Source organism: Nilaparvata lugens, chromosome 3, assembly GCF_014356525.2.
Source record: "Nilaparvata lugens isolate BPH chromosome 3, ASM1435652v1, whole genome shotgun sequence".
Taxonomy (NCBI): domain Eukaryota; kingdom Metazoa; phylum Arthropoda; class Insecta; order Hemiptera; family Delphacidae; genus Nilaparvata; species Nilaparvata lugens.
Genome location: NC_052506.1, coordinates 19234846 through 19258451, shown reverse-complemented (window position 1 = coordinate 19258451; position 23606 = coordinate 19234846). Strand labels below are relative to the sequence as shown.

General features: G+C 34.3%; 2 protein-coding genes across 2 annotated transcripts in view; one reads left to right on the top strand and one right to left on the bottom strand.

Annotated features, from left to right (window-relative positions):
- Positions 1 to 4196, top strand: part of LOC111059901 (protein timeless) — a 56442-nt gene extending 52246 nt beyond the window's left edge. Inside the window, exon 24 of the mRNA XM_039422729.1 lies at positions 1748 to 4196. Within this exon, the coding sequence (XP_039278663.1) occupies positions 1748 to 1874 (127 nt within the window). The 3' untranslated portion in view covers positions 1875 to 4196. The remainder of the gene's footprint in view (positions 1 to 1747) is intronic.
- Positions 4197 to 4549: 353 nt separating this feature from the next.
- Positions 4550 to 23448, bottom strand: LOC111059902 (elongator complex protein 3). The gene is made up of 10 exons (XM_039423213.1): positions 23137 to 23448; positions 16275 to 16522; positions 14684 to 14887; positions 13640 to 13794; positions 11740 to 12028; positions 9925 to 10142; positions 8767 to 8899; positions 6897 to 7024; positions 6094 to 6275; positions 4550 to 4806 (listed from the first exon to the last, which is right to left on the bottom strand). The coding sequence occupies exons 1-10, from the start codon at positions 23156 to 23158 to the stop codon at positions 4730 to 4732; spliced, it is 1656 nt and encodes a 551-aa protein (XP_039279147.1). The 5' UTR covers positions 23159 to 23448; the 3' UTR covers positions 4550 to 4729.
- Between the last annotated feature and the right edge of the window lie 158 nt (positions 23449 to 23606).

The following is a 23606-nucleotide window of genomic DNA, read 5'->3' as shown; positions in this document are numbered from 1 at the left end:
CACTAGAAGGAATTTGAACAATTTATCATTCTCTACGTTGTAACTGATCAGTGCTATTTATACAAATATGAAAATCAGTAGCATGACATGATTAATGAAATTATTCATCGACTACTGTTTTACAAATAAAATGTGGATCAATATTTAATTGAATTAAATTGGTTTCAGATACTCTTCAGCGCAGATTCATACCTTTATCATGTAAAATATATCAAATCATTTAATATTGATGAGTCATAACCGGGAATTTCTGTGAATGATGTCATTCCTACCAAATTCAACCATACAAATTTAACCAATTTGATATTGTAAAGGTTTTACGTTACATAGAATACCTATTAAAATATTATTTCTTCCACTTGGTAACCTTCTGAAAAGTGCTGGTCTCTTTATCAAAATTTTTCTATAATCCTTCGTTTGATTAAGTTTGTAGGTATACATTATCTATTATTAATGCCATGAGCTGTTGTGATGGTGTGATAGTTGGTCTGGTGAAGTATATTCGAGGAAGTGACGAGGTGAGAGGAACAGATAATTTCACTGTCAAGTAGTTTAGAAAATAATAGTTATTTGGTCGCAAAGATAAATGCAGTGTTGAACTGAAGATCAGCTCTAGCTTAATTTATTTTCCTATTAATAGTTCATCTTCCTTAAAAGAGTTATGTTTGAAAGTTGAAAGGTGAGTTCATATTTTTTCTTGAAATGTACTCGTAGTAGCAAAAAGTAAATAATAAATAGAGATGTAAGGGGGATTCGAGGCCCACCGACCGGGAGCAGACCTGTTCAGACATGCCTGGCCACCCCTTATCTTATCTAACCTAACCGATTACTTTATATTTTTTTAATTTCTGATTCTTTTCATGTCGTGTTCTTTTAAGGCGTGTAATGACATGAAAAGAATTGAAATTTTATCAAGTTTGAATTTATAAAATTTAAAATTCATTATAGTATATGGTATTAGGTTAGGTTCCTTATTATTTCGTTATTCAATGATGATGTATAAAATACAATTCATTAAAATAATTGGGGAAGGAACAATAGGCACAGCCCAAAACTGTTCCTTCTCCAAATTTTGATTCATAAGTCCAAAAATAGGCTGTTTTATTCAATATTCTCAATTTTGAATTTGAGTCCAACTTCCAGTCCAAATACTTAAAAACGTGAAAGAGTTGGATCTTAAATCCAAAAACTCTTTTGGATTTAGATTACTTAAAATCAAATTACATTTAAATTACCTATTTAAAGGTTAGATCGGAGGGCCCAGAACCGCTCTTACACCCCTACTGTAATATATTGTCCAAATGTTTCAAAGCCCTGATATTTTTTGAAAAAATATAAAAAGGATGTTAAAAAAGAAATGAAGGTCTCGGCTACTGTATGTAATCTCAGCTTAAGAAGAGCTCACGTAGAGAATCTATCATCTTGGCTGAAGCCAACCTGGAACAGTTTGGCTGGAGCCAATCGGTTCTCTTCCAATCACTGCCACGAATTGTGAATAATTATTGAATGAATAGGAGGAGTGAATAATATTCTGTACCATGCCAGTCTTTCACTGTTGTACATCCTATGCATGTATCATTCCACAGTTCTCATTGAATTATAGTGTATTGTATTTATAGTTTACTCTAAAAGATGAAATAATTTTGTTAATCATTGTCAACGCTTTTGAATACTGTTTTTGTTTGTATAAACTGTACTGAGTTGTCGAGATGGGTGGATTCACGAATTGTGTGGATTTATTTAACAGGAATCTTGAGACAGAGACAGTGAGCGCATGCAGCGAGTCTGACTTGTCACACATGTGCGTCAGTGATGAGGACATACCAGTGAGCTCAGCCGACCCCCATCTCAGCTCTAAATTCTCTTTTTCTTGATCGGAGAAAACAATCGATGAGTGAATACATCGCATCATAACACGTCCAATTATATTAGAGACACATAATCTTCACTTTTATCCACCATTGAGTCGTTTTCAGGCAGAATAGGATTAGTCAATCAATCATGATTGGAACTTGTTTCAATATCTCTTAATAGTGATGATATTACTTCAAGTGATCAAATTTAATTCATTGGAATGGAATTGCTTTATGTAAAAATACTCATTGTCTCAGTGACAAACATTTGGGGCCAATAACATTCATTGTTCACTGTCAATGATATACTATATTTTTCCTGTAGTAAAATTTATTAGGAGCTTCACAGTATAGTAGTGGAAGTTTCAAAAAAATGTTCACGGCCTGCATTTTGTGAGAAACATCATATTATGGATGTTTTCATTCTAAGTAGTTAGCTTTAGTTTGTAAATTGATGGTTCAGTTTAATAGTGAAATTCATGATTGTTACTACCGTACTAGTATCGAAATATAGTTAATTTTTCTAAGAAATGTAGGTGAGCGATCAATGTTATTTAGATGTTTTTATTTGAAGAAGACAACTCGAGTTTGTAAATTCATGCTTCAGTTTAATGAGGGATTTATGATATTCTACAACTTTAGGATTGATGGCCAGCCTTTTCATGAGAAGTATTTGAACATAATAATTATGATATCTAGATTTTTCATTTCAAGTAGGTGTAGGCCTCTTTAGTTTGTAAAGGTAGGGTTCAGTTTATTGGTGAAATTGAGATTTGAAAAATCAATCTTTGATGTTATTGATACTTTTCGTACATAAATAATATCTATTTAATATTTGAGATGGATATTTATATCTATTTTGCATTATGATATTTGTGGAATGGAACATCTACTTATGAGATTGCTAGCGCACAAACTTCAGGTTTGCTGGCATAATTAAAGAAGACTAAACAATGTATTTCATATTGTCCTTTACATAATATGCAATGTATGTAAGGTATCAAAAATATTGATTACGTTAATCTGATTATAATACTATACCACAGCACTCAACTTATGATTATGTACATTAAATATAGTGAAAGCATGATTTAGTAGCAAATTTGTTGGTCCAGATGATAACTTCAGTATATAAAGTAGTTAGTACTGTATAATGCCGCACCTTGTACTTTTGGTGTACCGTATGTGTATTAGGCCTATCACTACATTCATTGTAATAGTATACTTTTGCTGTTTCAACATATTTTTTCTGCATCACCTATAATTTAAAAACATCATCATCCATTACTCTTCTAATTTAATATTTATAGTCTATAATTTTTACTGTTTTGGAAAAACAGTATTATTTTACTGTTTTGGAAAAAAATTGCTCAATCATCAGATACATTTCAGTGAAGTTGTTCAATTTGAAAACCCTGCTATTATTCATAAATAAATTTGACATATTTTATTCATTTTCTCAATCTTTAATTTATTTTCCATCATCTTTCAATCTCGAATCTATTGAAGCATTGAAATATATTTAAAGATTCCTCGTTTTCTCTTCAATTTAAAGTCTTCCATTGCATAAACTCATTCAAATAGACTTATAACTTAACCCTATTACCGCGATCATGATCAAATTAAATTTATTAAAATTCAAAATGAATATATTCTATTATTTTTCATACTTCAAATCCTAGCTTCTAGATAGTTGGCGTTTTTATGGAATGGATAATACTATGTTATCAACTCTAATCAATTTAGCTACTTAATACAAACAAAATGCAATAGCCTACAATACAACTTTTTTATAATCGATAAATTGAGTTAATTTGACAATATCCTCTTATTCAATCATGAATCGCCATCTATGAAGAGCTAATCTTGCATCCTATTTACAGAAATCTACGTTTTCCTAATATAAATAAAAGTTTTATAATTTTTATAGATATGTCATGTGTTTTATACGTTCCTAAAAATTTTAGTCTCTCTCTCTATCAGAGCTATCTCTTATCAGATCGTCCATGATTTAAATGTTATTATCGTTGTCGGTGGCATTAAAGTGTCGAGTTATACGGTACCTGCCAATCAAGATAATTATTCAGATAATATTTTTATTGCCAGAGTGTGATGTTGTTACAGCTTTGTACAGAGAATTTCTAGCTTTTAATAAATGATTAGTTCAAATTTATTGACTTGTGATTACTGTGGAAATATATATTAAACTTGTAATCTTATGATCCTACTCATAACCGCTGGCAATGGAATTTTATCATCATTATGATCATCGATTAGTGTGTTGTCAACTGTAATACAATTATTAATAAATTTGTCAGAATATATACAGTTATTCAGTGTGTATTACTCATTATTTCATTCAAACATTGTAATACCTTCCGTTCTTCCAGGATTAAAACTCAGATGTCGTTTTAAAATCTATAAACACATCCTCCCAGCGCATGTGCAGTGATAAGCCACCCCTCATACCGTTGCAATATAAACCTTCTACTCGTATCTGGTCAATCTATACTTGGTACCGATACAAAATGTCACAGTAATAGAATTAGAACAGCAATATTGGTCTTCTTTAACTTACGTTTTATACGGTTGTTCATTCAATCCATGTTTGAATCTATGCATCATTATTTCATCCATGTTTAATTCTATGCATCAGTCTGGTCAACTGTCAAGATATATCAGGAGCGTAAGAAAAATTAGGTTCTCACTCATAAATTGTATTACTAAGTAACAATTTACATAAAATCTTCACTCTTCAGCAATCAAATTATGATACAGATGGTTCAGCCATGAAAAACCGCTTGGAACTGCAGCGGCCTGAGGACCGAGCTTTTTCTCGTGACTGAAACATCTATGACTCTATTTTATTGACCGTTTCAAATCAACGACTTTGACATGTAGGGGCCATCCAATTCATATCCCATTTTACGGTAGTAATTACGTGTACCAACACCTGTGAACAAACAAAATTACCCAAGTATGAAAAAACTGAGCACAAACAGTTCATAAAAGTTCTAAAGATTATTTTAAAAATCTACTTTAAGTCATCCCAGCTCTTACTAAGAAGCTCAATCAACAACTTTTGTTACGGACGCCCACAGTAATTTTCAAAGACCACCTCACCGTCCAATCAAATCAATTAAGTTACTTTGATATTAGTCTCTAATTCAGTACTTCATCCTGAAATTCAAAATTCCTAGTTTATTCATTTTGGACCAATAATTTGACTCAAAATCTTAGCAGTGAAAATAACACCATCATCATCTTAGGAAATTTTACTATTTATAAAATTTGGGAGGAGAGCAATATTTTGGGCTGGGCCTGTTGCTCTCGCCCAGTCTACATTATGATTTATATCTACATTATGATTTGTGATTGTTTTGATGCATAAATGAATTCACAAAGCGTTACATTCAGGGCAGTTTGCACAGTCAAAGTTTAAACTGAATTCAATCAGCTGGTGGCTTAAACTGAAATGAAGCACATAATAAATAACAAGACTTGATATGGATTTAATCCAGTTTAAAATGAAATTCAATTTAAACTGGAACTGTGCAAACGGCACTTACACTCCCAAATAATGTAGTAAGAGATTCCTTGTATGATTGAATGAAGATAAATTCCTTTATTTTCACAACGTGAGCGAAGTTTAGGCAATAAGAGCCTCTCTTCCACTTGAACAATCAAATATTTATTCACTTCATCTTATGACAAAAATAAGTAGTGGGAGAAAAAACAAGCATACTATTTCCTACACAATTTTGAAAAATATAGTGCACATTTTTAGGTTATCTATAAAGTAAAGAACTGGCTTAGACCCGTACACGTACGGGATAGGAAAATTATGTTTGACGCATCGTTACGTCTGAGCTACTGGACTGATTAACTTGAAAATTTTGCATATAGATTCTTAATTAACCGAGGATGGTTATAGGCCTATCTTCAATTCTTAAAAATTTCATTACGTCAAGTTTTCAATTTGCCAAGTTTTAAAATAGATCCTTGCGGAGCACGGGTTACCTGCTAGTATTATAATCAACTAAAGAATAAATAAATTAAAATTCAACGAATTCAATTAAAACCCAATGCACTAAAGGTGCATTGTTTAAATTTGCCGCCACCTTATCAAAATATTCTATTATTTGTACTGATTCAAGCAGAGTCTAGTCCATCAAATTGAAGAACTATCAAATATCCCTATGAAAATAATTAAAAAGTAGAAAATCATGTAATAGATTACCTGATATAACAGCAATCTTGTTGGAGCCATGCTCATCTCTGGCTATCCTCTCGGCTTCTTCCATGAGCAGCATTCCGAAGCCCTGGTGTTGGAACTTGGAGGGATCTCGCGCCCTCACAGGCACCACACTGCCATACACGTGCAGCTCGCGCACTATTGACACCTGTCCTTTCAATTCAGGCCTACAATAACATCAACACAACAATCAATCATTTATTCATCAATACAATGATCTATAATAATTATTATCATAATCTGAACTTAGCTTCACTATCTCTCTTTAAAGAAAGTGAAAGTCCAAAAGTTTATGTGTATGTTACGCACTTCATATTTCTGATCCGAAACTATTCCTTGAGCATACAAGTGAAAACTAGAAATAAAAAGAGGCTTAGTACCCTTTTTTAAATTGTTTATTTACGACATGTTTCGGCCATGATGCCATTATCAAGTAATTATTGAATAAAATAAATGAAAACTTGATAATAGGCCTATACTTATTATACTTGATAACTGCATCATGGCCGAAACATTTTGTAAATAAACAATTTTAAAGAAAGGGTACGTAAAAGGGGATTTTTATTTCTATTCAAGAGTAGCCTTAACGAAAAAATATAAGTGATAACTATTTCTTATTTGGTAATGTTGTTAGAAAGCCGAAAAAAAACATTTGAAAGCTTAATAATTTCAACAGCATAATATTTATGGAGTAGTAGTTTTGCTACGATAATTTTACAAACAGTATTTAAATTTATAGGTGTTAAATGCCGCTGAGATGGAAAATTAATTTTTCAATGATTACTAACCTGAATGTGTCTTCAGAACATTTCCTTAGTCTCAATAATCCTATAAGAATATCTTGTTCAGGATCTTCATAGGAAAGGAAGGTTTCCCAACCACCATTTGCGGTATAATCTCTTCTAATAAATTCCACCTGAAAATCAACAACAATATAGTTCTTCAATTTTTTTAATTTGAAATAACAGAAATAGATAAGTATCTTCGAAAAATAATCAGCCACTGAAAAACCAAAGAATACAGAACAAGAATAACTGTTTTCATAGGCAGATTATGATTATATACGTTTGTTTGTTTTTAAAGATTCCCAGAGACTCTAATCAGAGAATAGGAATTGTCAAAAATGTATAATACATACAGTATTACAAAAAAAGAAGAAAAATCTCACAAAGGAACCCTCTCTACACACAAACTCTTCTGTGGTATAGAATACTTAAAGCATCAAAAAACTTATATTTTTAAAAACGTAATTCCAAGTTACAGTATTAAGTGGAATGGTATGTTTTTCAATATTATACAGCATAACTAACAATATTTGAAAACCAAAACTCAAAGAACCAGTACTTAGTACTCAGAGAATTTTTAACCAGGTAAACTGAATTATTACTACTAGTAGTTCTGTGAACAGTAGACCTCGCGCTCAGTAAGTTACATTGACCTGTTGTTATGTTTTCTCAAAAATTAATAAATAATTCATCAATTTGAAATGTCTAGAAAAAATCCTAAATAAACATAGAGCTTTCTGTCCTATCGTATCGTGACGTGTCGTCCCGGAATGTGAGTGTGAGCGCTGTTACCAGGTCTGGCTGCCGTCGATACGCCAATCCAATCAACCCATCAGAGAATATTCTGTGTTGTCGTGTTGGCGAAAAATCGGTGTGTTAAAATAAACTACCATAATGTTGATTTCCTACAAACTTAATTTCTCACTTTTCATGATTTTAGAAATCAATTTCTTTTCAACAATATTTGTTGCAATATTAATCATCAGATTAAAAAATAAAGATGTAAAAAAATGTTTTCTATCAATAACTCCAAACTAGAATGATGGCCTCAGCTTATGGAAAGACAAAGTTAAGGTAGGCGTACACAGATCGTCTTCGGACGATCAGACTTTAGAATTATTCATCATAAATCAGCTGTCTAGTGGACTATAATACTACCCGTTCAAAAACATCGAGCATCTTGAAAATGTATCTTCCCATCAACGTTAGTAGACAGTTGTCTACTAAAGGTAGGCACACACAGATCGTCATCGGACGGACGGCACGCATCGGACGATTAGATTTGCTGCATTGTTTTCAATTGGAGTGCGCATACTTAATCGTATAGGTATGCGCACTCCAATTGAAAACAATGCATCAAATCTAATCGTCCGATGCGTGCCGTCCGTCCGATGACGATCTGTGTGCGCCTACCTTTAGTAGACAACTGTCTACTAACGTTGATGGGAAGATACATTTTCAAGATGTTCGATGTTTTTGAACGGGTAGTATTATAGTCCACTAGACAGCTGATTTATGATGAATAATTCTAAAGTCTGATTTTTACGGTAATATTGGCGTTCAAAGGAGACTCCTTTTCCTTTTGTATTATCCTTAAAATGCAAAATTAAAAAAAAAACCGTATGTATATGTTAAATTTCATGAAAATCTATTGCTGCGTTTCGCTGTAAATGCGGAACATAAATATAAACATATAAACATAAAGAGAAATGCAAAACCGTCGACTTGAATCTCAGACCTCACTTCGCTCGGTCAAAAACGTTTAATATGAAAAAATAATTCACAAGCTGAGCCTTGAACTTCATCAATTGTACAGTGGCAGCGTTTTTCAAAGATCACCAATACAAAACAATGTCTTTAACTGCATACAAACCTCATAAGGACGAACTTTGTGGTGGATTTCCTGAATGCCAACCTCTCTTGTGCGTACGTCCTTACAATCCGTGCCCATTTCCTTCATGCGAGCTAACGCTAATTCTCTCAGATTGCCATGCTCAACACCCGATCTGAAGCCAAAAACATGTATATTAATTACGTCACTAGATGATAAATAGTAGTACAAAAGATATACACATTAAATTCAAATCGGAATTAGGTGATGAAGTTTAAAACTTGCATAATCTAAAATAATAAACTAATGGAAATTGTGAAATTATTGATGACAATTCAAATTATTATCATTATTGAGCAGCTTGCGCAAAAACAAATGTAATTGTTACTGTACATGCCTACATGTTTTATTCCTATTTTGATACAATAGGACAAAACAATTAAGTGAAATCGAAAGTGAAGCTGTTGGATTTTTTATAAAAGTGCTTGGGCTGAAGTTCTGAATAAGATGACAACAAATTAAAACAAAGTAAGTGGCCATTTGCACAGTATAGATTCAAAAAAGTTACATAAAAGAAGACGGTAGAGTTCACACAAATGTTTGAACCTGGGTTATGAGCTTCTCTGCCGTCATTTCGCATCTAGTAATCTGTTTACAATAACATTGCAATAGATCTGCTTATAGGAGTTAGAACACTCGTTTGGTAAGAATGACATCATTAAGGTAAACCATTTTTAAGGAACACATTCAATAACCCATTTCTAGATTTCATGGTCCAAACTTTTATTGTTCAAACTTATGGTTCAAATTATTTAGCAATGGATGCATTGTGTTGAAATCTATTCACGTATAAGCGTGACAATCCATTAACATCGATGAAATGCATGCATTCAAATATTCATAAATTCATCAAAGACTTATGGAAGTCTACTCCCTTAAGTCTATTAAAATTAAGTCCCTTAAAATCTATTCACGTATAAGCGTGGGAATCCATTAACATCGATGAAAGGCATCCATTCAAATATTCATAAATACATTAAAGACTTATGGAAGTCTACTCCCTTGACAAGTGACACAATTTGAGGAATGGTACAGGTTCAGCCTAGTTTTCCTCCGGTCATAATTATATTGAGTGTTCTGTACAATAAATGAATTTATGAACCTTGATCAAAGGCAACAATTAGTGATTGAACTACTCACGTGACTAGCGGCATGGGAATATCGCGCTGCACACGGTAGACCCGCGTCCAGGGTGGGACCAAGGCAAGTATCTGCGCTATCAGGTTGACGAGGGTGCTGGGCGGGTAGCTCTGGTAGCGCTTAGTCTTCCACAGCTCGTACAGACCCGTGCCTCGGATCACAAGCGTCGGGTAGATTTTCAGCCCATCCGGCCGGAAGGCTGGATTGTAGAAGAACTCCTACAAGGCAAACATGGTTTGAATAAGCAGTTATTCATTTGCTCTTGAATCCATGAAGATGCTCAATGAACTCAATGTAATATTGTTTCTGAAAAGTGATGCAATTATTTACTGTGTGATTTCATTCCTTCTAGGTGAGATAGGTAAGTCTGTTTCTGGAAAAACCTGACAATTATGCAATTACTTATTGTATGATTTCATTCCTACACTTGAATATAGGAACCAATGCTGCATTAAAAGTCTAGGTAAGCTGAATTCAGTAAAGAGAACTCAAAATCAAAATATATTTCGAAAAAGGCAAAGACTGAAATAAAAAAAATCCTCCTTCAACCCATTGCTGTCCCACGCTTTCTCATTATTTATAAAGACAATTTTAATATACAGTACATATTTGTTAACATTGAACATAAAATAAACCAAAAAGTTACTTCTTTTTCGTAGAACAAACCATGACTACACTCTTGAAGGTTTCTAAACATTTAAAAATTGAGTTACTGAGCTTGGAAGCTACTAAACATTCAAAAACTCTTTATTCTGTTGACATATATTTAATAATGAAGAATGAGTAGAATTTTATTTATTTTCGTATACAACACCATAATGATATCCTCCACCTTTTTCAAAGTTTGGTAATTTTTCTTAAATCTTAATTTTTTAAAATTACCATGAAGAATTTTGTTTTCATTTTGCCTTTTCTAGTCTTCCTCAAACTCAATACCGTAACTGACATTTTAGCACAAAATCTACCTTATACAGAGTGCGGCAGCGAAACTTCCTTTTTTCAAGTAAATAAATCTCTTTATGTGGATCAGAAAGTTGGTATTTATAATTTGTGATGTAGACACATATTTAAGTTTTGTTTCAATCAGTTTTGAATATCAAATCAGGTAGATGACGTCCCCTATTCTCCATACACTGAGTAAACCGATTTCTGGCGTTTGTCATGACTCCTACCAGCATTCAATTCAATTTATTTTTTCCTTCTGAATACAATTCAAATCAGTTACATATGAGCAGGCGCATGTTTGCGCGGAGAACGCTGAGGTGATCGCAACATTGAAACTTTCACTGCCTCATTGTTCTCAGGCGACCTAATGGGCAGAGGGACTTCAGTTCTTCGTCTTGTCGCACTTGCAGTTTGTCTGAATGTAGTGATTCAAGTAACAATATCGATTTCCGGTCCGGGACAGTAGCCAAAGGGGTTAAATTAAAGCGATTTCGGGATACGCACTGGGTTGTGATCACAGAACATTTGCTCGAAAAAAGTCTCAACGGCAAATGCACGCTTCTCATTGTTCCAATGCATGATGGCGACTGAACATGTCGGGAAGAAAACTCTATGGTCTGACCTCTCTGACGAGACCAAATTTGCTCTTCTACGACATCAGCTGAACGAAGTTTTTCTGCCGCACCCGGTAGATGAGGTGCCCAAATCTTTCTATAAATCCTGCACAAAGCAACATCTTATGAAAAATCTTCGATCAATCGAAATGAATCTCCTCTTTTTCCCAACACTTACTTGAACTGTTACGTGACCTTTTAAAAAAATCACTGGCTCTCCAGGAAGTAAGGATCATGAATGATGGGTTAAACTGACCGTGAACTGTTCGATGTCGCGTTCATAGTCGACATTGGGCAGATCGGGCATCATGTGCGTGACCACTTTGAATCCGGCCTCCTTGGCGAGTGCGAACGACTCGCAGACGGCACGCACGGTGTGGCCGCGATTCGTGTCACGAGCCACGTCCTCGTAGACCGACTGCACTCCGATCTCGAGTCGCGTGCAGCCGTAACGCAGCATGTCCGCCAGGTGTCGCTTCAGGCAGTAGTCCGGCCGCGTCTCGATCGTGATGCCAATACACTTCACCTTGCTTTTCTCCGAGTATCTAAGCACAAAACAATACAATATTATCTACTTCATATTTGGGTTACGTGCAAGAGGGGGCTCTTATTGCTTCAACTTCCCCACAACACTTGTAATATTCCAGGGCCGGTTTCCGAGCTCGGGATTTAGGTAAGTTCTAGACTTTAAACAGCAGGGACTACGCCCCGTTTCGGAAAGCCAATTTTCTGACTCCAGTTGTTTAAAGTCTAGAAATTACCTAAATCCCGAGCTCGGAAACCGGCCATTAAAGTGTGATAAGACAATCATCTATCTATCTACCACAATATCGTATCAAGTTACAATATGTTATTGTTCACAAAAAATGTACTCAAACATCCTTAAATATTGTATTTTATGGCTAGCCACTAACGTTGAAATATGCATGCACATACACAGTCGACTTACATTGTTGGAACATGCATGCACATACATAGTCGACTTACATTGTTGGAACATGCATGCACATATACACAGTCGACTTACATTGTTGATCACAGTTGTCATCAGCGAGTGGCTTCTAACAAAAAATAAACATTCAATAACAATAAATGAACTACTGGAAAGTTACAAATTATGATGATAGAAAAAATATAACCTCAAATAGAGCACCAAGGGAAAAAAAATAAACAAAAATCTAACCTCAAAAAACTTTATTCAAGTGTTTCGCTGTGATCATAGCTGTAATGACACAACAATGTAAGTCAATGTACTGTATATGTGCATGCATGTTCTACCGCTAGCGTCAAATAATACAGTGTTTGCAAGTATTGCATCAATATTAATTTATTTCAATGAGTTTCAAGTTTTAAATAATTTTTGTTTGCAAATATTATATTTCATATGGGAACGCTATTATATGGAAACGTTTACCTTAGCTGTAAGCAAATGACATAGAAATTGGCGTAATATTATAATTAGTTTATTCAATACTTTTCCAAGTTTTTAATCAATTACTATAATGGATAAGATGATGATTTTCAGAACGAACTCAGGACCATTATATTCTAAATTTGGAATACATTATTTTTGGATCAAAAATATATGTGCCAAAGAAACATAAGTTAACCTTTTTTGAACGTTTTAAATCAAAATTTAGGAATACAAGCTAAGCCTTCTTCTTCATACCTAATCATTCTATGATTATGTCCTTATGTTACTGATTTATAAATTGATATTCATACTACTATGCAGTAATAATATTGTATTTTCTATTTCATTTGATTCAACAAATATTCTATTGAATGAACTTTTGAATCTGTTTTGACCAGCAGAAAATACAAGCAAACTATGCAGAGCATATTCGTTGCCACAATCTTCAAAACAAAATTGAATAACACGCTAAATTAGGTGTCAAGAAATACAACAATAGATTATCATTGTCAAAGGGACATCCGCTTATTGCTATTTGTTAAAATCTTTTTTAAAAACCAGTGACAGCCACTGTGAGTTTTGTTTTGAGATTGGGATATCGCGCATTCACACATAACAGACCAATAATTGAAAAGAACGTTTTTGGACGTTAAATCAAGGTTTCTTGATTTTTTGGAAAGTGGTACTTTCCTTGCCTACGGTACCGTTAATGAAAGTGAAGAGTATATCTAGACATGCTTACTTGACAGCTTCATCGACATTGTTACTAGTGTGGCCAGACAATGCATCGTGCAGGTTCCTGATGAAATAGTCCCTGTAGTCTTCAGGTAGAGACATGAACGTTCCACCCATAACGATGAACTCCACTTTGTCCACACTGTGGCCCAGCTGCTTCAGCTACACAAGGAAAGATAAATTGATGGATAAAGATATTTTGAAGAATGAAAATCATATTACGGGCAATATTGAGAACTGTTCCACCACCACACTATAGTCTGTACAAAATTACTTTTGACTTGCGGCACAGAGAAATGGAGGGAGATCAGCCAATTACAGTGATGAATAGAGTCATAGGTAGAAGCGCAGTTTCCAATTTGTCGATTAGTCTCAGTCGTCTGACTGTTTTCAGAGAGAAAACTTCGCATGTGTAGCATGAGCAAATGAACAGTCACTAGAAGTTAGAGAACGCTGGCCGGTTCATAACGGAAACATCGCACCTCTGTATCCCTACCGCTGTATGCTTTCTCTGCTGCGCAAGCCCCTCCACAGTCAAAAGTTATTTTGTACGGACTATAATATTGTGATGGTTTGAACCGTTAGAAATAAATACGAAATTTGAGTAAGATAGAAGAATTAACAAGTATTCTTAATAATATTAAGATAATTGATGACAAACTGGGCAAAACTAACAAGGATACACGTTTTAAAACGAACTTTGGAACAATTACTAATAAAGCTAAATAATTCAAGAACGGTACTCTTGGTTCGTAATTCTTTTGCTAAAGTTAGGTAGAATTATTTCAGAATTCGAATTTGTCATATATAACTATAGATAACTATTGATAACGGCTTGCAGAAATTTCATCGTAGCACATCAAAATGGTATCACTATCAAGTTTCAACTATCAATTTTAGCATCTCTATTTTTTGCAATAAGGAAATTTGAAAGAATGTACATTTCTCTATTCTTATTATTATTTTGCCTTCTTAATATGCAAATTTTCCATTTGATTTGGTAACAACAGAGTTGAGAGTGAACAGATTCATAATTCAGTAGAAATTTTACCTGTTCGACTCTGTGCCTGGTTTGTAAATAGGGATTATATCGAGCCCTGATTGCCCTCATTGAGGTTGGCTCATAGCCGGTGTACGACTGGGTGGAATACTCGAAATCAGAATCCGGCCCTCCCGGGCAGTAGACACAGATGTTGCCTGTCATATTGATGTGAGGACACCTATGTGGCTTGCACATCACAGCTACAACTGCAATCTGCAATCAAATATCAAAGTCAAGTTAATGGCAAACCACAAAAACTATTTCATCATCTATGCTACAATTTAATACCGCATAAATTATTTCCTACATCTGATAGATATTCGAAACAAGTTTTCATGGAGTTTCCTCAGGCCATGGCCAATCTATAGTTCTTTTCTAGAACACACTTTGGATTGGCCCTGCTTAGGCCATAGCAACACCTTGCTTTTAACAGAAATATAATAATAACAGCTCGTACAAATTTCTGAAATCAGCAGCCCTAAAATCTGAGACTGAGGGTTTCATACTGGCATGCCAAGATGGTGTCATCAACACATTAACATACCGCAGCAGAGTAATGCACATGGATGTCCCTGATATCAGTTGCAGTTGCAAAAGTCAAGATGAATAGTTCAAGTTTCTTTATGAATTATTGCATTTCGTTGAAACACGGTCTACGAACAATAATATTTTCTTCACCTCTTGAACTGCTTATTGCATATTTTTAGACTTTATATTTACAAATCTATACTATAGTAAATATCCTAACTGAATAATCGATACTTGTGAAACCTTCATGGAGCTTTCTAATTTAGGACTACAGGTCTTGTAATACAGGCAAAAAATCCTTATAAGTTAATAGAAATCACTGTATAACTCTTCTAAAATATTGATACTCCTGCAGAACAGGTTAACCCCTGTGGATTGTTTACAGTGGTAAAATTTTGTAAGATTCTAGTTGATATATTTTTTTGGACTTGAATTGTGTGTAAATCAAATCATGAACTCTACATAGCCTCTGAACTATTTAAAAAAAAATTAAGGTTAGAAGCAGTTTCGGGCAAATGCCTGTTGTTTTCAACTGGATTGTATCTAGTGCCTATGAATAAATGAATGAAATTCAATTGTAGTTTAATTTTTGATAATAATACATGCAAGTTACATAGAGCTAGGCCCAAGTTTAAAGTTGAAAATAGCATATAAACTAGAAAAATTTGTTTTGTTTTTAAATTCTGTACCTCAGAGTTAGAAGGGCGTAAGTCTCAAATGGCTGATTTCAAAGGAGAGCCCAAAAAGTATCACACTCCCAGCCGGGGCTAAAAGAGTATAAGTCGAATCAGCATTACACTTACTTGTGAATTATTGGACTCACGTTGTTTCAGTTTTAATGCTTACTAGACTTACGCTCTTTCAGCTCTGGCTATCTTGAAATCCACTGCAGAGGACTTACGTTATCTTGAGTCTATAGAGTTCGAAAAACTGATCAAGACCCACTGAATACATCATTTTGTCAAAAAATGGACTTAGGCTCCTCTAGCTCTGAGGTACAGAATTATGAATTGGAAAAAAGTGATACAATAATATTAGCAAATATAGTGGAAAAGACAAAAAAATCACTTACTCCACTGGCAGTCCGGATCGGCTTAGCTTTCAATTTTGGATAGAGAGTTTTCCTGGACTCAATTGGGACGGCCGCAATGATGTCGACTAACCGGGGAGTCGTGTCCAGGGCATACTTGGACGACACCTTTGTTTTCAAACTATTCAGATTGACATCCTTTCCATCTCGTTGAGCGTTTAGTAGCTCTTGAATTATTTCTGCAATAGCAGCAATTGTCCGCTGCTCCTTGCTCATTTTTGAAACCATATCTGTTGAAATGAGAAATATGAAATTGAGTCAAATGAATGTTCTTGAATCACTCAACACTTATCAATTATTGGGGCACATTTAAAAATAAATGAGAGAGCACAATATGGGGTAACTAAGTTATAGAAAGGTAGAAACACCTTATCCCGTGGGAATAGCTGGTCTCCTAGCGGGTGCCTCCCCAGGTGGCGGATAGGGGGATGCCTCCTAGATATAGGGGGTACCGGGGAAATCAAATACCCGGGGTGGACCAAAACCAGCAACATAACTGCTGCCTTGCAGATGGAGTTCAATGGAACTTCAAAGGCTAAGGGAATAAAACCCTAACAGCAAATTGGCTGCTGCCTTGTAGCTTGACATTGGTTTTTAAAAGGCTAAGGAAGAATACCTGAAAAAATTACCTGGCCCTCCAGGTTATGCCCCACGGCCAACCTCCCCACCCTGTAAAAAGCAGCTTGTTACGAAACCTCAAAAAATGCCTCGGAAAGTGGACTGAACACTACGAAAACAATTTTGGAAAAAGAACTTGGACTTGATTATGGGAACATGGAATAAAATTAGTAGAATTGATGGTGATGTTGTGAAATCTCTCCATAATAAGAAAACAAAGATATTGTCAAATTTCACTAAAAATTTATTAAAAACTTTAAAACAGAACCATGGTTTCACTTAGTTAACCAACGCATCATCAGCTGTACTGAGGAATGAGGATACAGAAACATTCTTAATTGGGTGGCAATAACTAAAGTAATCAAAGTAATGAATATTATACATGATATCAAAATATATACACCTTTGTAATTATTTTCTAGGTGAAATTAAATTTTCTTTTAGTAAAAGGGGATAATTTTTTTTTATGACCACTCTATACAGCTGGTCTGTTACTCTGTCTCTGACTTGGAGACTGTCTATCATGTCTTTGGTATTTGGCTTGACAATCTATAGGCTATTTGAGAAAAAATTTACTTGAAAGGTTATATTTCAAACCTTTAAAAATTACAGCAAAATAAAGGTTTAACACAAATTTCAATGATAAAAATAATTTAATGTATTCAGGAAATAAGAGGTACCAGGCGCATGAATACCGAATAAAATTTGCATGCACCAATAGCACAATAGCAGTTAATAGGCGGCAATTGTAGGCCAATTCAAAAATATTTATATATATTTCTATAAATGTTCGGAATCTATGTTGAATTGTTGTATAGTCTATGTTATCGATATGGCTCGAAAGCAAAGAAATTATTAATCATACAATCTAAGTAATATTTTGGTATTTTTTGTAAGATCTATTTGAACCTAAATGGCGGAGGACTAAGATATTTAAATTTTATGCTAATTTGAAAGTCGGAAATAGGATCTGTAAAACTTGAGAAAGGAGAACCAGCACTCGCCAGCCAAATGCCACCATAAGAGGACCCCAAATATTTTAGAGCGTAGTACCTTACTAATGATTTTGTAAAAGTTAAAGTTAAATCAAATTATTAAATTTCTTAAAAGACTTCGTGATGCTATTGTGAAGCAGAAGTCATTTTCATTTTTATTAAATTTATACCCCTTGGAGGAGACGATTCCGGCTACCATATTCCCGGACCACATGGAGTTGGATCGACATCGGCGGCTTACAAGAAGATTTTCGACACGTGAGTGATAAATTTGAATTAGTGATGGGCGCCCTAGTGCTTCGAATTAATCTGATGATCAAAGCTAGCTCGCCGAAAGGGTTTTTATTATAAATAAGAAATTAATAAGAGTAATACTTGCGCAAGTAAAATTAGTATTAAAGGTATTCATTGAAAGAAAAATATAGATCAATATTTCAGAAATTTCTATTAAATCAAAGAAGTACAAAATCTAGGCTATTAAAACATATGCATATGATATTTAATTTTTTGCAATACAATTTGCGATAATTTATTATAGCTCTAATTCACTAGATGAATGGCTCTACCTATTCCGTCAGGTGCCGAATCTTGCACCCTGAGATAAAATATATATTCGATACAAGAAATCTACTAGTACTAGAGATTTTAATATATATATATTTGGATTATTAGTAGCTAATTTATCAAGCTGATCTTAAAGCACACACTTTTAATTGAGTTGTCCAAGTCGACAAGTATTAGCAAGCGCATATCGCAGCTACATGCAAAAGAATGCATATGATTTTAAGATAAAGGCACATGGTAATGATTCGTGCCATAAATCTAGAATATAAAATTTAGCCTGTGATATTTTACTGACTTCAATTATTGTTCTATTTTTATATTATATTTTTTATCGCTCTTTATATATTTTTTGCCTCGATCTATTTTTTGCATTATTTGTTTAATATATGTATGAAACGTTCATGGTGTGCAATTTATTTTTTATTCCTCAACACTATAGTATAAGTATCATATTTATATATATTTATTATTATTGAATTACAAGAGTTATAGGAGAAGCCCATATCTAGGCCTATCAAGATTTTTTAAGACTGAATACTATTAGAAAACCACGACCTAATTATATCAAATCTCATGCTTTACCGACTGATGCCAAGCAGGAGGCTAATCGTTATTTAAATATAAAGAATAACGTGACACTATTCAAACTAACCTACAATGAGCAGAAATATTGGAAATAAAATATAAAGTTGGGCTCCAGCCAAAACCTAAATTAAGTCTCATGAAATTGATGTTGAAATGTGTTGGTGCTCATTATACTTGAACAAAATACTGTATATTATACTCTATACAGGCCAATAATTACTATTGGGAAAAATTCAAACATGATTATTCTAAACTAGTTTATGAAAAGAACAAAAATACTACTATTGTATCATCTTCTAATCAGTGAAAGATTATTCTTGACTATAATGGGATGATAAACTGAAGTTAAAGCTCTCCAAATTTAAAATTTGTAGGATATTGTTAAGCAACTGTAAATCTTAACTTATAGGTGGTTTTCAACTATTCTACTTATACTACAATTTACAAAATCGGTTTGTTCATTCAGACTTGTGACTGAGTTATCTTTTTCCAATTTGTGGATTTCAATGGCCTCTAATACATCCAGTAGTTTAGAAGAAAATTTAATTTCACTTAGAAAATAATTACAAAGGTGTATATATTTTGATATCATGTATAATATTCATTACTTTGATTACTTTAGTTATTGCCACCCAATTATTTAGGAGCTCTAGACTACTAAGATTAGGTTAAGAATGTTTCTGTATCCTCATTCCTCAGTACAGCTGATGATGCGTTGGTTAACTACGTGAAACCATGGTTCTGTTTTAAAGTTTTTAATACATTTTTAGTGAAATTTGACAATATCTTTGTTTTCTTATTAGGAACATGGAATGTTTGAAGGTTATATAGGAGTATTGAAGGAGCTAGCACAATGCACGCAGCAGTACAGGTTGAAGGTGCTGGTCATCCAGGAAGCATGGTAGACAGGGGTTGGAGTTATTGACACTCTAGGAACTAGGTTATGTAAAGATGTAGAGGGGAAGCTTATAGGAAACAGAGAGGCAATATTGGAGAAATAGAAATCCTCCTTTCTGCTCAATCCAGACACTTAGATAAACATAGTAACACATCCAAGGCTTGAAAACCAGGAAGAACAAATGGAAACTCCCATAATTGATGATGTCAGCAAGGCCATAACAAAAATCAAGATAAAACACCGGGGATAGATGGAGTGCCTGGAGAATTAATTAGACATGGAGGGGATGAATTTGCGCACAGTCTGCTTCAACTCATTAATATGGTGTGGAGAACAGAAACCCTACCAGAAGAATGAAAAATGAGTATCATATGCCCCATCTATAAAACAGGAGACCTGCTTGAACCTAGAAACTATAGAGACATAAATCTCCTGTCAACTGCATACAAGGTGTTCACATCAATCTTGAAAGAAAAAATAGAACCATATGCTGAGAGAGTGATTGGTGAATACCAGGCTGGCTTTAGAGCAGGAAGGTCAACCACAGATTAGTCAAATGTTTGTGAGCCGACAAATGGCAGAGAAGTTCTGGGTGTACAACATAGATGTCTACCACTTATACATAGATTTTAAACAGGCCTATGATAATATCAATAGAGAAAGGCAGTACTCAGTAATGCTTGATCAGGGTAGGCTACACCCATAAAGCTGGTTAGACTTGTCAAAGCAACCATGAAGGATACAGCCTGCCAAGTGAAGATAAATAGGGAACTCACAGACAAATTCGGAATCATGCAGGGATTGAAATAGGGAGATGGTCTGGCACCAGTGCTTTTCAACCTAGCACTGGAAATAGTAGTAAGAGGGACGCAGATTGATAACAATGACACTCTGATGAACCAAACGCAGCAGATCCTTGGTTATGTCACAGATGATTTGGACCTGGCGGGAAGATCAGTAGCTGCGGTCAGTGAAGAGTTTAAGTAACTGGAAGAGGCAATCGCAGAACTTGGGTTTGAAAGTCAATAACGTGAAGACCAAGTTTATGAAACAAAGCAGACGTCAGCAAAATAGATTGGGACAACACTTCATAGAGGGTGATTACAGATTTGAAACTGTGAGTGACTTCACCTAATGTGGCAGATGATAATGATGATATGAAACAAGTACAGAAAAGATTAAGCATGGCAAACCGCACTCTCTTCTCTCTGCTGAAAATATTCAAATCCAGAATGTCCACAGAAAACCAAGGTCAGACTTTATAAAACCATAGTCCGTACTGTAGTAAGCTATGGAAGTGAGGTGTGGGCACTAACATGTAGGGCTACAAACACTCTGGATCGCTGGGAAAGAAGAGTGCTACGAAGAACATATGGAGCTATATGTAAGGAAGGATTTTGGCGAATAAGGAGCAATGCCGAGTTGGCGCAACTCTAGAAGCCACCCCTATCAATGTACATTAGTTTGAAACGCTTGCAATGGGCAGGTTTTATAGAGCGCATGCCAGACATAAGGACCCTCCAAAAAAATGTATGTAGGTCAATCAGGAAGAAAGAGGCCAGTGGGAAAACCGTGGCTGACATGGATGGATGGAGTCTCAAAGGATGCAAGAGATATACTTCATGTGAGAAATTGGAGGGCGAGGGCAAGGGATCGAGATGGTTGGAGAGGCAAGATTGAAGAGGCCAGGCACGATTTGCGCTAATAGAAGGGCCATAGAAGAAGAAGAAGAAACACCTTATAACAATAAGGTTTATATACTGTATATTACTAATCCTAGCTTGACTAATTTAGTAAAACCATCATCATTTAAAATAAATTATTCAATATTACTAACTTGATTCCATTAAAAGTTATGAATATTACTGTCCATTTAAACTTTTCGTTGTTATGGGAGAAGTTATGTTAAGGAGGGGTTCTGTTCAAAATAATATTCATCGATAATTTGATAACACAATAGAGTGGTGAATCACTTTTATTTAACTTTTTGTTGTTGTAAAATATGGTAAGGAGTGTTTGTGCTCAATATGCATTGATAATATTATAACTAGAAAGAGGCTAAATGTAACACATTTAATAAAGGTCGTGGTAATAGGCCTGAAACTTTATATTTAAGGTATTGAAGCGCTTGAAAATAGGCTTATAAAAACTATCATTTTCAACTAAGCTTATCAAAGTATCTAACAGATGCTATAGCAGCCTAAGTAAACTTAGCTTGTTAATATCAATATATTGAAACAGACAACTGTTATATTGGTGGAATATTTATATTTGAAGAGTTTTTCTGGAAGGAAAACAAATGAAACAAGTAGATGAATATGATTACTTGGGAGTCAAAATAAGGAGAGATGGAAGGATTGACAGTGAAGTTCTGAATAGAATCAAAAAAGCCAATAACATATTTTATTCAATAAATAATACTCTATTGGGTGAAAGAGAAGTCAGTAAAACGGCGAAGAAGAGAATATATCAAGCAGTGTATGTACCTACTATCCTCTAAGGCACAGAAAGCTGGCCAGTTGTTGAAAGGCAAGTCCAGAAAATCAGAGTATCTGAAATGAAATTCCTTAGAAAGATTGTGGGAAAAACAAGAAGAGACAGGATAAGGAACGAAGTCATAAGGCAGGAAGTGGAGATTGAACCTCTGGTTGGCAAAATGTAAGAAAGGCAGTTGAAATGGTTCGGGCATGTAGCAAGGATGACAAACGAGAGAAAGGTCAAACAAATATGGGAAATGAAACCTATTGGAGTGAGGCATAGAGGACGACCAAGAATAAAGTTTGAAAACCATGTCGAAAGAATGGGGGCTGCTAGGGGTAAAAACTGGCAGCAGATGAAAAGATTGGCTGAGGATCGTGAGGAGTGGAGACGCTGGGCTGAGGAATCTTCAAACCACTTTACGCTGTGAGGCAGAAGGGGATCGAGAGAAAGAAGAAGAATTTATATTTACCATAGGCCTACAGAAGCCAATATTAATAAATGTTTTCTTCAATAGGAAAGCACCCTGCTAACTTTGTTTTTAATTGCATTGGGTAAACAAAACTACTCATGAAGTATTCATATATATAGCCTGAATTTCCAAAAATAATTACTATTTATGAAATAATTAATAATATTGATTAATATAAAATGAATTCCCTACATTTTTATAACCGAAATAATAATTAAAATACAATAACATTACCTTTTTTCATGTTCCCAACCATGATTAAGGAAATTATTTTATCAAATATTGATAGACCTACTGAATAAACATTTCATTTGACAGATTGACAAAATTCAACTATTGAACCACAATGTCTTTATTAATTGAACCAAAATCCGAAATGATCAATCAAATTGCGATAAAATCTAGATTGATTACATTTTTTCTTACTAGTAGAAATGTAAAATATTGTAAGTTTAAACACAAATGTCACAAATTGAAGAAATTATAACCTCAAATTCATCAAACATGGGCCTTTATGCCATCGCCTTGTCACTGCCTTCTATATAGGTTAGCAGATACTGATATATCTGTAATATCAACTAGGATTACTCCTTATGTAATGTAACTGTTCATTCTTGTTTAAAATATCTATTAATATTATATTTGTCAGGAATATTAACTTTTATAATTGAAATTGAATATCTTGTTACATTATATTTGTACAT